This window comes from Struthio camelus, chromosome 2, assembly GCF_040807025.1.
Source record: "Struthio camelus isolate bStrCam1 chromosome 2, bStrCam1.hap1, whole genome shotgun sequence".
NCBI lineage: Eukaryota > Metazoa > Chordata > Aves > Struthioniformes > Struthionidae > Struthio > Struthio camelus.
Window position 1 is genome coordinate 40,636,952 of NC_090943.1, and position 15,859 is coordinate 40,652,810.

General features: G+C 40.6%; 1 protein-coding gene across 5 annotated transcripts in view; it reads right to left on the reverse strand.

Annotated features, from left to right (window-relative positions):
- Positions 1-8,783: 8,783 nt before the first annotated feature.
- HACL1 (2-hydroxyacyl-CoA lyase 1) overlaps positions 8,784-15,859 on the reverse strand; it is a 28,300-nt gene continuing 21,224 nt past the window's right edge. For all 5 annotated transcript variants that reach the window (XM_068935272.1, XM_068935271.1, XM_068935269.1 and 2 more), the window contains 4 exons: positions 14,394-14,552; positions 11,898-12,005; positions 11,098-11,284; positions 8,784-10,726 (listed from right to left, as the gene is read on the reverse strand). In XM_068935272.1, the coding sequence (XP_068791373.1) occupies positions 10,694-10,726; positions 11,098-11,284; positions 11,898-12,005; positions 14,394-14,552 (487 nt within the window). In that variant the 3' untranslated portion in view covers positions 8,784-10,693. The remainder of the gene's footprint in view (positions 10,727-11,097; positions 11,285-11,897; positions 12,006-14,393; positions 14,553-15,859) is intronic.

The window sequence follows — 15,859 nt, forward strand, 5'->3', positions numbered from 1 at the left end:
ACATTTCACTATTTTTAATGAAGATATTAGCTTGGCCCATTTCTTCTTCAGCAAATATAATCATGGATTAAATAAGTGCCAGTAGTTCTCTCAGCATGCTGCAACTCCGAAAGAAAGGCACAGTTCCTGGGAAGTTTATCATGACAAGCCCTAAGTATGTACGTTAAATGTCCAGTTGGCTGATTATAATAAGCAATGGACCACTCCCAAATTAGAAGCCTAGATGGAAACTGGAAAACAACTTTGTGTTCAAAAGAAATTCCTCTAAAGTTAAAATGTCAAGATTTTAGCAAAAGGTCCACCTCTGAAAACGTCTGAACAACTCAATAGTTAGCTGAAGCAATGATGGGGTAACTTCAGTAAATCCTCCCGAAGGTCTTCCTGCTATGTTCAGAAGTAGTCTTTTAGCAATTGAAATTTCTGTAGAAATGAGTAGTACAAGGTATGTTTTATTTGAAAAGGAGATTAATTCATTCAATAATACCGCAAAGAACCCAGATCACACAGTGGGATCCACATTTTTCCCCTTCTCCTTCACGTCATTATCAGTTTCAGTTCTTAATTCTTTGGTACTAGAACAGAAATGGTATGTTTGGGTAAAAATGTAACACCCTCTTACTTAAAGAATATTGAAAGGAATTCTTCCACAAGCCACATACTCCCTTCTGATCTGTTCTCATGAAGACAGGAACAAGGAATATACCTCTTCTTTACATGGACAAATGTTTCCCTGGAATAGCCAGAAGGGATACGGAAAGCTAATGCTATTTCTGAGTTCCAAAAAAATATTGTTAGCTTTGCAATTTTTAGGTTGAAATCTTTGATCTGCCTTTTCCAGTGGAGAATCCCGATTAAAAATAGATATTTGTTAACATTTCCCTTTCTTCTGACTTAACATTTCCATCACTCTGAAGTTTGAGCCTGTTTGACCTGAACTGGGTCTCGGCCAACACAAGAGGAAAGCTCTGTAGGCAAACACTGTGTGATGGAAAACATGCCATCTCCAATGGAGGACTTCAAAGGAGACATTTGGATTTACATTTAAAGAGATCTGTTTACCATGATGTAGCTTTAGGTCACCTACTCATTAGTCTTTAGTGGCATCACAAGTAGCTCAGCACAAAAAAGAGCTCACATTAGAAGTCAGCCACATCAAGGTGCAAGCACTGTTTTTTGTTTGCTCTCATGTGACGGCATTGGCCTTACTTGCTGAAACTGTTGAAAAGGTTGCTAATGTTTTCAGGGGCTGAAAGATGAAGCACAGGGGAAACAAAACAGACAAAAATTGTGGGCTTTTTGCTTTTAACTTAGCCAAGCAACAATCTAAAAGACTGACACTCCATGCTAGATGACAAGGATGAACACCTGGTTACGTGGCTTGCTCCCATCTCTGTGGCATTGGGTCACATGACAGAGAAGATCCTGAGGTTGGGAAGTGCCAGCTATGTAGCAGTACACTGAGTCTTACCCAGCAGGTGAAACTTGATAGGCATGTGCTTTCCAGGCCTGTGAGCTATTGCCTCCAAACCTGCTCAGTCCAGCAGTTCATTCCTCCAGCTAGTCCCATGGGTGCATGAAGGAGAAGGAAAGCTGTTCTCTCCAGAGAACAGCTTCAGAAAACAGCTCTCTAGCTCTGTACTGGGTAGTTAAGATAAATGATCTGACAAGGTAAAGATAAGCCCTTGTATCTATCATCCAAATACTAATTAATAACAAACTAGATTTTTTCTTCCAACTTGTACTTACTGCAGCTACTGCTGTTGGCATAGTGAAAATCCACATTATAATGACTTAGTGGCCCAGCCATTGGAGAGGATCCCATCTCTTTCTCTATGAGAGGATGCAATTGCAAGAGACAGAAGAAGTGTATATTGCATAACTCTTATTTGTTTCTCACTTAGAATTGCTACCCTGTTACCAGGACTAGCATTCATAGTATGGAAATACACTGACTTCAGCAGTATTTTTTTTTTTGGATCCCAAGAAGAAGAAGATGACAAGGTATCCACACTCTATGGCTTTTGAGTCTTGTAAGATACCTTATTGCCATAAACAAGAAGAAAAGGGTTTTGAGGACTTGACTTCAAAAAATTGTTCCACAGTCAGAACCCCAGAACCCCAAATGTCATCTTAAGTCTAATGTTCAAAGATAAGGAGCTCTGTAGTTTTGTTACAGGAATCAACTGTGCTTTTACAGATCCTATCTTGAATTGATGCCATAACAACTAAGAAAATGTCAAAAGTCAGCTGATCTTTATGCAAGGAAAAAGAAAAAAATCTCAATAGTTTACCTGTTCTAGTAGCTGTTGCATGAACTTTTCTGCTGAGACCTGAACTCTTAGAAGAAATGGATGGAAGAACCTACTGATCAACACTACCATGAAAACAGAATTTATGAACCTATCTTTTCTGTAGAAGAATTAATGAATCTGTATTAAAAAGAAGGCTTCTTCCTAGTCCTAGCCACTTTTGGTTGACAGGTCCCTCGTTTACAAGCCAAGGGAAAATTAATGTACTAAAAACATCAGCAATCTCAAGGTCCTGTATGAACACAGTTTTAATTAAAAGGCTAATCAAGACTTTCTAGTTCAAAAGACTGAAAGCTCTTCTGCTGAGTGGGGCAAAGGCAAAACAGCAACTCAGTGTTAATGTGATAACTCAATAACAAATTATATCAGCAAAGTAGTACAGAATTCTGTTCCTTAAATTAGTGCAGGAGATGGACAAGATTCCTTATAACTGTGTTCTCCTTGCAAAACTTGTCAGTCATTTAGCAACCACTGTTCTTCACAACAAAAATACCTGTTTGCATGCATGCATCAGTCATGCCTAACATTTAGATTTAACAGTTTGTCAACAAAGCTAACACTACTTTGGAAGATGGTATTCTCTACAAGTACAAACGCAACTGCTGAAGTAGAAAAGATGGCAAATGTAGAAAAATAAAAAAAATGCTTTCACAAAAAGTGGTTTCATGGTGTTTTTGCTCAGGTATTTAGAATTAATTCTGGAGTCCAACTAGGAAAAGACTCACCAATTTTGTGACAAACTAAATCCAACTACACGAGAAGGTTTGAACGTATTTCACAGCTCCACCCACGTTGGTCACCCAGCAGGGTATCAGGTCACTGTGCAGTCTTAGTTCGACACAAGACAGCACTTGCAGATCTTCAGCATACCCTGGGGATGACACATCCTGAGGGCAGGACACTGCTGCCTAGCAACTTCCAAAAGCAACTGGCCTTGCAAATTAACCACTTCCTGGATGTTTTACATTGCACAGCAGCAATGGTCTCCTAGTGAGGGGCCTCATCTCTTTTCTACACTATGTATTTGCAGAAATGCAAAAATGGCAGAAAAAGCTGATTTATTTTTACACCTTTCACAAGTTATTTGTTTCCAGAGCAGCCCAGCAGCTCTTACCCCATTTTAAGAAAGTTCAGATCCAAACTCAAGCTTTGAACCTTTAGGTCCATTTCAAAGGGTCCATCTTTCGTTTTCTTTTCCTACGAGCAATCCCCACGCATGCATTTTCCCCATTAATTATAATGGAAGAAACTGGAGTGTAAAAGGGTTACAAATGTGATTAAAGATTATGGCATAATGCCAAGTGACTTCCATCAAAGCTATCAGAGGGACTAATCCCATTGTGACCTTTTAATGTTGAAAGGCACAGCAAAGTAAAACAATTAAAAAACAATAATTCAGCTACTAACCTTTCTAACATTATTCTCCTTCCCTTTACCTGTTTGTTTCATCTGTCTGTTAGACCTTGTCTTTCAGACTACAAATTATGTAGCATTTCCTGTGAGATTGTAAAATATTTTGCACTGTGGGAAGACTGCTATACTTCTGGCTGAGATTTTCAAGGCAGAAATATGTGGTAGACATGTAGAAAGCTGATGCTTCCAGGCAACACCCTCCAGTGCACATGCTGTAAAACCCACTTGGGCAGCAATCCTGTGGACTTGCTGAACGTGTCGATCAAACGTACAGAAAGTCTGATGGCTCCCAAAGATGTACAGGTACTGGACAGCTATCTGGTGTGTATGCTACACATCTTGTATGTTCTTGTTTTGCCGGATTTACCGCAAAGGAGTAGACCACCATACAGGATGTGTAGGATACTTGATGCTTCTTGGATATGATGCAGTCATAATACATGCTTGCTGTCTGCGCAGAATCAAGGGATGCGTCCAAGATTGCCAAATACTTGGAAGCCCTAGACAAACAAAACTCTAGAATTATTCATAGAAAAAAGCTCCAATTAGAAAAAGAGAACGTTCATGGAAATCCATGTGTACAATAGCCTTGAGAAGGAACGCCGTGGCCAGCTGAGACCTACAGTTACTGATAGTGTGTAAGTGGATAAATAGCCATTAGCTTCCTCGGGTGGTGAATCATAGACAGCTATAACCCTGTCTGTTCTTGATATTTACATCTAGAGGAGATGGAAATAGTCTTCAGGGTAATTCTTTCATCTTATTTTCATTTGGATTGTCTATTTGCTATTACGTACTTCTACTAGTAAAGGCCTGCAGAACTTGCTCCTTGCACTAGTATCACTGCAATGCTGCTGGAGGCACAGGACAAAAGAGTATCTGGCAGTAACTGGCTCTCATGACTCCTAATTGAAGTGATTTCTAATTTAGCCTGCCAAGAAGCACAATCAATTAAGCACCACAAAGCAAATTCTTTTTCCTCTTTGAACGTTCTTTCTACAAAAATATTAACTGTTTGCTTTAGCGCTTACTCTAGTCCAGAGACCTTCGTGGATGCTGGCAATGCAGCATCCTGATTCTCTACTATGCTACAGCCTGTTTGATCACTAAGATGTAAAGTGAACAAGGAGCCTAACACCAGTGCACATACACCTAGGAGAACACCCCTAAAGAGCAGCACTGCAGCCTGCAGTAGAGGATGCATGTCAGATGGGTGGCTAAAGTGCCAGGAAAAGACTTAATCATGAAAGTAACCTCAGGCATGCAAGTTAAGTCACTGAAGCCGCCACTCCTGTTCCTGAAATCAAGCATGTCCCTTGCTTGAGTCAGCACCTGAAAAGCTTCAGTCACCTTGTCTTTAAAATAGTGCGATACCTCATCTTCTCACAGCTGGTTTTCCTCTCCTTTCATGGGTTCCTCTGAGCACTGAATATTTAAGGATCCTGTATGCTGCAGAACTGCGGAACTGTTGGCCACACTTGGGAAGCAGTAGCAGAGACTATTACTCACCAGTTTATCTAAAGGCCAGACAAAAGCACCAAGGTTATAAAGCCAAGAAGGGGTAAAGAAATCAGTCACAACAGAACAGAAGGAAGAAGTTGCAATTCGTTACCGAGTTTGCTTGGGAGTTTTTAAGCAAATGGATGGCCACAAGCACTGACACTGACACAATGGCAAGCAGAAATCCCACCGCAGTATAAATGAGACTTTGCCAGCATGACATCTTATGTTTTAAAGCTGCTGCGTTTCTGGGAGCAGATGGCAAATTTCATGCTGATTTCAAAGGCTGCAGAGTCAGGCCATGGATAGAGGCCCTGCCTTTTCACGGTGCTCCGAATTTTGAAGCCCAGCAGCACTCTGTTAATGTGGCAGCATGCAGAATGGTTGGGTGCTCCACATTGCCTAATCATTCTGGTATGCCAGGGTTGCCGTCTTCTAAATAGAGGATAGCAGCTGAGCCTAATCAAACTAGATAAATGCACTTTCCAAGATCCATTTGCAGAATTAGGAAGCTATAATTAAGGCTGGGTTAGCATTTCCCATATGAAGTTCCACTTTTGAAGGTTCAGTCACTTGTATTTAAGACCTCTCTGCCAAGTGGCAATTTCACACAGAGGGATGAAAACCTTGAATAAGATCAACTCTTGCTCGCACTAATTTCAGTAACAAAGGTCTCACTAATTTCGACTGTACAGAATAAGGCCCAGCACTAGTAACTTATCTATAGCAGTTTAAAACTCCTGGTAGGGTGGAAATGTTAGTTTTTCCCAATGTAATTCCTATTTATTTTGTGAGCAGCTGAATGATATCCCAGCTTCTGCAGAGTGAGCAGAAGGCTAATGAGGCCTTTCACATCTAATCCCAGCCATATCTCCTTGCTGGAACAAGGATGTGCTGCTTTGAATGAAACCTGAGGTGTACCTGTAAGTCTGCTGGTACCAATATCAGAGCCTCACAGGGCCAAGGCCTTTAAAATGCCATACACGCACATTATCTTAATGAGCGTCAAGAAGAGAGAGGACAAGTTCTTCAAACCCAGAAATGCCAACTTTTTTTCTTCTACCTTTAATGTGCTGATTTAATCAGAGAGGGACTTTTATCCAGACGCTGTGAAGCTCTAGCTTGGATGAGTGCCTGAGGGTATGTCGACACTGCAGTCAAACCACTGCAACTCCAAGGTGATACAGGGGTATTCAAACCAGCTGCAAGTTAGTTATCCCGCAGCCATCAGACAAAGAGTAAAAGTGACAATTTACCGCCTGATCATTTACTTTGGTTCCCAGGTAGGCTTTTGGATCATGCTAAGTTCCATGCTGCAACAGCTACAGGTAGTCACTGCACAAAAACATACTTGGAAACACAGTGAATGCTTTCTGGAAGCAAGAGCCACAAAAAGCTTACGTTGCTGTCTAGATGTGAGGTGTAAAAAGGCTTAGATGGGTCTTCCACTATCATCTTCCTCGTTTGGAAGCACTATCAATCATCACTATGAACTACAGACAAATCTCTCATCAACTACCCCAGAAGCCAGGACAACTTCTAACACATGAAAGTTGCTGACTTTCATGAGCCCCTGATGATTTATACAACCCTAGATGATTATTAACAAATTTCTTCAACTCCAAAATACAGTAACTCAAGTTTTTAATTCAGAGGCATCTCTTCACTGCATCCTGTTTAGACAGAATATGCCCTAGGATATTACACAAATTTCGCTAGTTAGATTGCTCAGAAAAGCTGGAGTTGACACAAATGGAAAAGGTCAAGAAATTCTGGATTAAACTATTGTACACATCATCTGCAACGGTGCATTTCTTTTATTCTCTCCCCTCCATGAAGAAAAGACTGATGAAAAATAAGAATTTCTTGGAGTACAGACTCAAGCAAGCAAATTGTCATTCTATTAATCTCTCTTATTTCTTTCTGCACTATTTCAGGCAGCCTAGAGATTCCTGGGAAGAACAGACACTGAAAGCATTTTCATTTGTATTAGTTTGTGCCATAAATAGCTAGAAGGGTCTGCTTTACTGCGGACCTCTTTAAACCTTGTCCATCTGGTTTCAATCACATCATCAAAAGAAACAGCAAAAGTCTGCTTCAGAATAGCTGTTTCTTGTTCATTACAGTATTCAGTTTTAAGTAAATAAATAGGTAAAACTCACATTGCCTGTATGTCATTATCATGATCAGCTCTGATACCTGATCTGATCTCAGAGCACCAGTAAGGAGTGGGGTGCCAAGTGCTCTTCTCTATACTACCCAGAGTAATCAAGCCCCTTAAATATAAAGGGATGCGATGGGGATTCTAACATAAAAAGGCATGCTGTGCTCAGGGCAGAAGTCAGTCAGGTGCATTATAGGAGTTATAATATATGTTACAGCTATCACGCGTGCTGGTTTCTTGGGTACAGAGATGGTGGGAATGGCAGACCTGGAGATGCACTGCTGTGTAAGTGTATTTGAGATTTTACATGTGTGTTTAAAAACTAATCTAGAACAACTATACATCTGAATCCTCATCAAAATTGATACATGCTGTAAGGGCTTCAACAGCTGAAGGCAAGCTTACATTACATATTCCCAAATATTCATAGGGCAGACACTTACCCTACAGAAAACACTGCAGACTAAAAATGGAACAAAACGATTTTAAAAGTTAGGTTTAGGTTGAAGTACTTACTAACAAACCCTCTTTTTTATTCCTTATTTTACCTCCAATTACCTGGAAATTTTGTCTTGGCTGCTGCTTTCTGCTGCAGTCCCATAGTTAAATTATGCACTGGGTTTTGAACACCTTTGTAATGCTTTTCTTGTACAACTTGCTGGTCACAGGTTCTGACCCTCTTCATGCATGCTGGTCAGGGCAGAAGTCAGTCAGATGCACTATAGGAGTTTTAATATATGTTACAGCCTGTCTCTGGAGAAGCTAAGTGCTGCTGACCTAGACCTCCAGGTTTCCCAGCCAAGTGAACATAGCAGGTCCCCGTAAGAAAAGCTTTCATGGGAACTGGACTAGTCATTGATGGAAGTCACCTATGATAGGTGTATCTATATATCTATCTATCTCTATACATCTACAAAGATCCTTTATTTACCTGACAACCATCATAAGAAAATGATTCGGAACTGTGCCATATTTAAACACTAGCTTCCTGGCAAATTCTACTTAGCTCCTCTCACATATTTTCCTCAGCTGATGTCCAGTCATTTTCTTCCTCCCAAGACTGATACTGTGAGATTGTACAGTACCTTTATTTCTGTGCTCTGGCCTTGAAAACATTAACTTACCCCGTTGGCTAGAGTCACACGGGTGAGCATCCCCCAGATCTTTGACTTCTGTAACTTTTTACTCCTTTTAATATTCCCCATTTCAGAGATTCTTGTTTCTGTCTCATCCGAACTCTGAAACTGTTTTGTTTTTTGTACTGTTCTTGTCTGTCCAACAACCCCCTTAGATCCATCTCCATGGTACCAAATACAGTCTCAAGTGATACTTACCACAGCTGGCAAAATGCTCACATAATCCCAATACAACAAATAACAAATCCAAATTAAAGGAGATAGAGGACGAGAATCACTTTTTATTGATTTTCAAGTATAAAACAAGAATTTCTGCATTTGCTTAACCAAAGCAAATGATCTCCCCTGTGGTTAGTTCCACCATTACCTCTTATGGACGTTTTATATCATCATAGCACATTGTGTTTAATCACCCCAACATATTAACATCAATTTGTTCAGAGTTAAAAGGAATGAAACAAGTAAAATCTGTGACAAGATCCAATGTATAATTCCACTCTACATTCCTTGTAGAGGACCCCACAGAACATAGCAGCTCCACAGTCTTGCACTCGTTTGTGAACTGGATCCATTACGTGGGTTATATCTTTTTGCGTTTCTTACCCCTCCCTATGGATATTACTTTTAATGGCTCAAACATTCATAGTGCCACATAACTACCCTCACCCATATAGCAGGGAGCGTTACCTCCTGTCAGACCGCAGTACTCTTGCTCATGTCAGATATTGTCCTTCTGCACAAGTGTGCAGACACATTCCCCTGCCTAACAGGAACTCATGACCTCCTGCCAGACTCAGACTCAAGTGCAAGAACCTCCCATAAACTCAGTTTTTTTGCACCAAACCTAACTGCAGCCCAGGATCCCCTCCCAGCCCAATCCTTCTCTTCCATGGGTCTTTCAAGTGTCTTCCACAATTCACACTCAATGCCATTGGAATAACTGGCAATAAAGATCAACCAACCAGATCCAGGATTTCCCTTAAATATATGTAAGAACAAAACATCTTTCAGTGTATTTAACAACAAATATAAAAATAACCTGCTTAGTAGTACACTGAAAAGTAGTAGTTGTAAACCGTTTATAGAAGCAATGAGAAAGAGCTGCTTTGCTTTTAAGTTCAGAGCTCTAAGTCAGAACGTCAAATGCAATGGCAGATGAAAATGCAGGAGCAGATATAACCTCAGACAGGCCAATCTATACCAGTTCTGCATCACAGTCAGTGCAAGTTTTCTTTCTGATTTCAAGTTTCTACACAGTAAATGCATTATATGGAAGAACCTTTGTTGCTTGATTAGTCAGACATAGCCTGAATGCTGGGTGTTGCTTTGAGATGCCAGCCAAACTAACATTGAGCTCCCGCCTAACGCTTTTTTTAAGCCTCTGATTATAAAGACTTACAATCTATTAATCCTGGAAAGCTCATTACTAAGGCCAGTCCTACTTTCAGTCTACAGGGGTGATAATATCTTTGCAAAGAGTAAAACTTTAAATAAAGAAAAAAATTAGACTTTTTTTTCCCCTGCAAGCACAAGTCTCAGTTAACAGATCATAAAAAATTACTGTAATTAACAGAAATTCAGTCTTTGAGAAAGTTTGCATTTTTGATACACTGCCCCTTTTCCTGGAGCAGAAGCTGAGAAAGTAACCTGTGACATTATGAAGTAACTGTTTTCAAGTGGCTTCAATGCACAGTGAGGCCAATCATCACTCCCACAATCAGATACTCAGTTTTGGTCCTTACAGGACAAGCTCTCTAACAACTAGCATGATGGTCAATCAAAAATGAAGCTATTATAATTGCAGAGTGCCAAAGACTTATGTTTCAGAACAGTATAAACCCCTCAGCTTTGTCACTTCATCCACAAGATCTAAGATTTTAATTCACAAATCTTGACGTGTAGCACTTTGAAAAAGTAAGCAATTTTATCATCTGTGTTTCTGTGCAATTGGAAAATTCTGTGCAGCTAGAAAGCCTGGTATACATTCAAATGTATCCTGTTCATTTTACAATTATTGATATCAGAGTAATCCTTAAATGCTGAAATTAAGTTATAAAATCCTAATTGGTTCGATTGTTTACATGAAATACAGCTGTACCAGTTCCACTCCTGGAAGCCAGTTTAGTTTTGCTTCATGTATTGCTTTGCATCACCATTCTCTTCAACTTCTATTACATGTTAGAACGAGTCAGCCAGGGAAATTCCTAGAAGCAAAAAAACAAACAAAAAAATCAGAACAAACAAGGAATAGGAATATACGCATTAACTATCAGATAGAATCTGCAAGAAATAAAAGACTGATCACAAAAATGTTCTTTGTCTTATTTCCTCCATCAGGAAAAGAACAACTGTCAACTCTGGAAACAGTCATTAAAGACACTATGCATTAATAAGAGCCAATGGAAAAAAAACAAGGAAAGCAGATGCTGTAGTGTAAAGGCACCGATTCTCCTGTCTTTCCACATTTGCAGAGAATTTTTTGCCTTACTTCTCAGTAGTTTCAGTGATGCTTCACAAGGATTTAACAGGCTTGCCTACATGAAGCTCGTGGAAAAAAAATAAAATAGATAAATACCTGTTTCTTTCTCTCAGATTGTGGATCAATCATTACATTTATAAGAGAAGGTGTTTGCTTGTCAGCCACACTTGCTTTCAGCGCATTCTGCAGTTCTTCTGGTGTTTTAACAAAGTATCCTTTACCTCCAAATGCAGACATAATTTGCTCATAGTGTGAATTTGGCAGGAGAGAAACAGGAGGCATACTGTAACAAAATGGAGAACTCTCTGATTAATGGCACTGAAGAATTGCCAGGATGACCGATTCTAATTATTTCGGCACCGATTTTAAAGCATGACATGATTCTTGTGCTGGCCTGATAAAGTCTTCTGGACTGGGAAAACTATGTTTCCTATACCATTTAAGCTATGTTTATAGGGCAGCGTTATTGATTTCCATGTTCTGTAGTTACTCTTGAGCAGGCCTTTAGCCAAGCTCTCTTGATACAGAGATCTCATCTCCAAAAGCAGAAGCCCAGTCCAAAACCACAACACAAGCTTAAAATATCAGGTAATTTTGGAAGTTATCATCCTTTTGGAGCTTAGCTCACTATGTACTCTGAACTGTGGGGGCTGTAGTGCCGCAGGAACCTTAAACCACTAATCGAGCCATCTCTCTGCTACACTGCTGTGTAATCAATAACTTGTTAAGAGGTTGGTTGCTTTTGGTAACTCCTCCTTATTTAGGTGAACTTATTTTAGGATTAAGTTCACTTCATGACAAATTTTAATCTGGAGCAGGAAACACTAGCAGTACAGAGAATGACCAATTTGATTACTTCTTCCTTAATTAACAGGACATATTTTGAAGACACTCACCACGTAGCAGGCTCTCCAAACTTCAACATCTCCTTCCAGGCATCTGTATCCAAACCAGTGTAAATGCCATTGTTGTTTACTACAATAATCAGGACTGGCAAGTTGTATCTACAAGAAGAGATAATTGGAAGAGTTTTTAAATGCTGACAACTTTCTGTAAGGTGTTAAAAAGTTTACTTCTCATTAAAAATAATATAATTTAGAAAGTCACTTCCATGTGAAACATAATATATTACCAGTGGTGAGTAGATCATGTCAGAAAAGTAGAAAAAGAAAAACCACAGAATCACAGAATGGCTAAGATTGGAAGGGACCTTTACACATCATCTAGTACAAACTCCCTGCTCAAGCAGGGTCATCTGGTGCAGGCTGCCCAGGCGCATGTCCAGATGGCTTTTGAATATCTCTAAGGATGGAGACTCCACCACCTCTCTGGGCAACCTGTTCCAGGGCTCAGTCACCCTCACAGTAAACAAATTTTTCCTTAGGTTGAGATGGAACTTCGTCTGTTTCAGTTTGTGCCCACTGCCTCTTGTCCTGTTGCTGGGCACCACTGAGAAGTGTCTGGCTCTGAATTCTTTATAGCCTTCCTTGAGATAGTTATACACATTGATAAAATCTCCCCCTCAGCCTCCTGTTCTCCAGGCTGAATAGGCCCAGCTCTCGCAGCCTTTTCTCACATGAAAGATGCTCCAGTCCCTGAATCATCTTTGTAGCCCTTTGCTGGACTCACTCCAGGAGCTCCATGTCTTTCTCGTACTGGTGAGCCCAGCACTGGGCACAGCACTCCAGCTGAGGCCTCACCGGGGCTGAGGAGAGGGGAAGGATCACCTCCCTCCACCTGCTGACAACGCTCTTCCTAATGCTGCCCAGGATACCTTGTTGGCCTTCTTGGCCACAAGGACACATTGCTGGCTCATGCTCAACTTGTTGTCCACCAGGACTCCCAGGTCCTTCGCTGCAGAGCTGCTTTCCAGCAGGTGTGCCCCAGCCTGTACTGCTGCATGGGGTTATTCCTCCCCAGGTGCAGGACCCTGCACTTGCCTTTGTTGAACTTCAGGAGGTTCCTCTCCGCTCATCCTCTCAGCCTGTCCAGGTCCCTCTGAATGGCAGCACAGCCCTCTGGTGTGTCAGCCTCTCCCCCCAGTTTAGTATCATCAGCAATCTGGCTGAGGGTGCATTCTGTCCCTTCCTCCAGGTCATTAATGAAGAAATTGAACAGGATGGAACCCAGTATTGACCTCTGGGTATTGCCAGGTACTTGCCTCCAACTAGACTTTGCACCGCTGATCACAATCCTCCGAGCTCAGCCAGTTTTCAACCCAACTCACTGTCTGCTCATCCAGCCTGTACTTCATCAGCTTGTCCATGAGGACATTATGGGAGATGGTGTCCAAAATCTTGCTGAAGTCCAGGTAGACAACATCCACTGCTCTCCCCTCATCTACCCAGCCAGTCATTCCATTGTAAGAAGGGTATCAGGTTGGTGAAGCATCGATTTCCCCTGTGTGAACCCATGCTGACTAGTCCTGATCACCTACTTATGCTCCACATGCTTAGAGATGGCATCAGAACAAGCTGTTCCATCACCTTTCCAGGGATTGAGGTGAGGTGGACCAGCCTGTAGTTCCCTGGGTCCTTCTTCTCAACCTTTCTGAAGGTTGGAGCGACATTTGCTTTCTTCCAGTCCTCAGGCACGTCTCCTGATCACCACGGCCTTTCCAAGATGATTGGGAGTGGCCTAGCAATGACATCAGCCAGCTCCCTCAGCACTCGTGGGTGTAGCCATCAAGGCCCATGGACTTGTGTATGTTCAGTTTGCTTAAGTGATCCCTAACCTGACCCTTCTCCACCAACGGAGAGTCTTCCTCTTTCTAGACTTTCTCCCTGGTGTCCAGGGTCCCAGATTCCTTAGGGCCGCTCCTACAGCAAAGAGTGAGGCACAGAGGCATTCAGTACCTCAGCCTTTTCTGTGTCCTTTTCCACCACAGCCCTTGCCCCATTCAGCAGCAGGCCTACATTTCCCCCAGTCTTCCTTTTGCTATCAATGTATTTACAGAAGCTCTTCTTGTTGTCCTTGACGTCCCTCACCAGACTAAACTCCAGATGGAATTTGGCCTTCCTAGTCCCATCCCTGCACACTCGGACAATATCCCTATAACCCTCCCAGGTTACCTGTCTGCTTCCACCTTCTTTTTATGTCCGAGTTTTGCCAGGAGCTCCTTGTTCATCCATGCAGGTCTCCTGCCCCCTTTGCTCAGCTTCCTGCTTCTTTGTTTGGATGGACTGTTCCTGAGCTTGGAGGAGACAATCCTTGAATATCAACTAGCTATGTGTAAATGACCACAACTATATGTAAAACGACTATGTGTATGTTTTGGCTTACTTTACATGAGGTTTTAAGAACATCCCCTCTAACAGCAGTCTCCCTGGCCTTCTAGTTAACTTGATCGTGGCAACACAGGAAGAGGGTTTTCTCGAACAAAAATCAGCTACCTGCAAATAGTTTCCAATTCCATGCCAGAAAATCCAAAAGCACTATCTCCTTCTATGCAGATCACTCGTTTTTCAGGTGTTCGATCTTTAGCTACCATTGCAGCTGCTATAGCAAAACCCAGTCCAACTCCCATTGTTCCAAATGTACCTGCATCAAGTCTGGAGGATAAAATACAGAATTACTATCCCTTTAAGTAGAAAAATTCATACAGTTTGATTAATCCACAATGACTTATCTTTAAGAATTCATCATGTACAAATACTGTTTCATAAACAACTGGTAGGAAGAGATACTAGATGTACATATTATTATTAGCGTTTGTTCCTTGCCTATAGCGGCTGCCTTTTCAGCAGAACATTTGATCAAGATTGCAAAAGTTCTAACTGAGATGAACATATTTGAACTCTAAAATAAAATGGCTATTAGAAGCAACTCTTATACACTAGTAGTACCACAACAGAGAAAGAAGTATTCTTGTGTGCTTTTAGCTTGCATAGTAACAGTATTTCAACCACATTCAATTACTGTAGAGACAGGCAGACTACATGAAATCTTTCTGTATTTAATTCCCTGTAAACTTAACTAGAAGCCTGAAAGCCATCAGTTAAATCATGCTATTCAAATTCTAGTCTTCTGTTCAACTTTTGAAATCAAATTGCAAGCCATAATTAAGTTAGATCATTTCAGTCAGGAGCCCATAATGGATACAAAAGTACATAAAGAACAAGATTATTCTAGGGTTAACTTTTCAAATTTACTTTCGCATATTCACAATGCTATTTGAAAAGACAACCATCAATGTTACTATGTCCTTCTTTTAAAAAAAAGAAAAAGGAGCAAACTCTTCCTCAAACTTCACTGGAAAAAAGTTTTATTCTTTCTTTACAAAAAATGTTTATTTATGACAATAAGCATTACTTCCATAAGGAGGCTCTAAGCTTCAAAAAATCAGACCAGAAGTTTCACCTCAGCAGAAAGAACTCACTTTTTCCCCCCAGTCAAGAAACAGCGCTTACCTCCCACTTATAATCATTCTGTGTGGCTTAGCTTTAATATAGTAACATACCAGCACTTCTAAATTTGGGTGCCTACATTCTAAGCATGAAAAATTTGAAAATTAGATTATATATTGAGGACTTCCATGTAAAAGGAGTTGATTGATCTTAAATTCTCCCTATACAAATGTTATGTTTCAAACAAAAACTTTATACAAATTTGTTTCATGATAAGACTCCAAATTATTTTTAAGTTTTGGTTTTATTTACCATTCACTTTGAAGACAGATATAAACACTTAGATTAGGGAATTCAATACAATACTGGACAGGACATTAGTATAGAGTAGAACACTTAACTTAACCGCTCCCTCTGCTAAGAGGCCAACAACATATTGAACATCTCTTATTTAAATCCTTTAAAAAGAATTACAAATAATCTAGACCACTGTACTTTTTGGCTATGTGAAA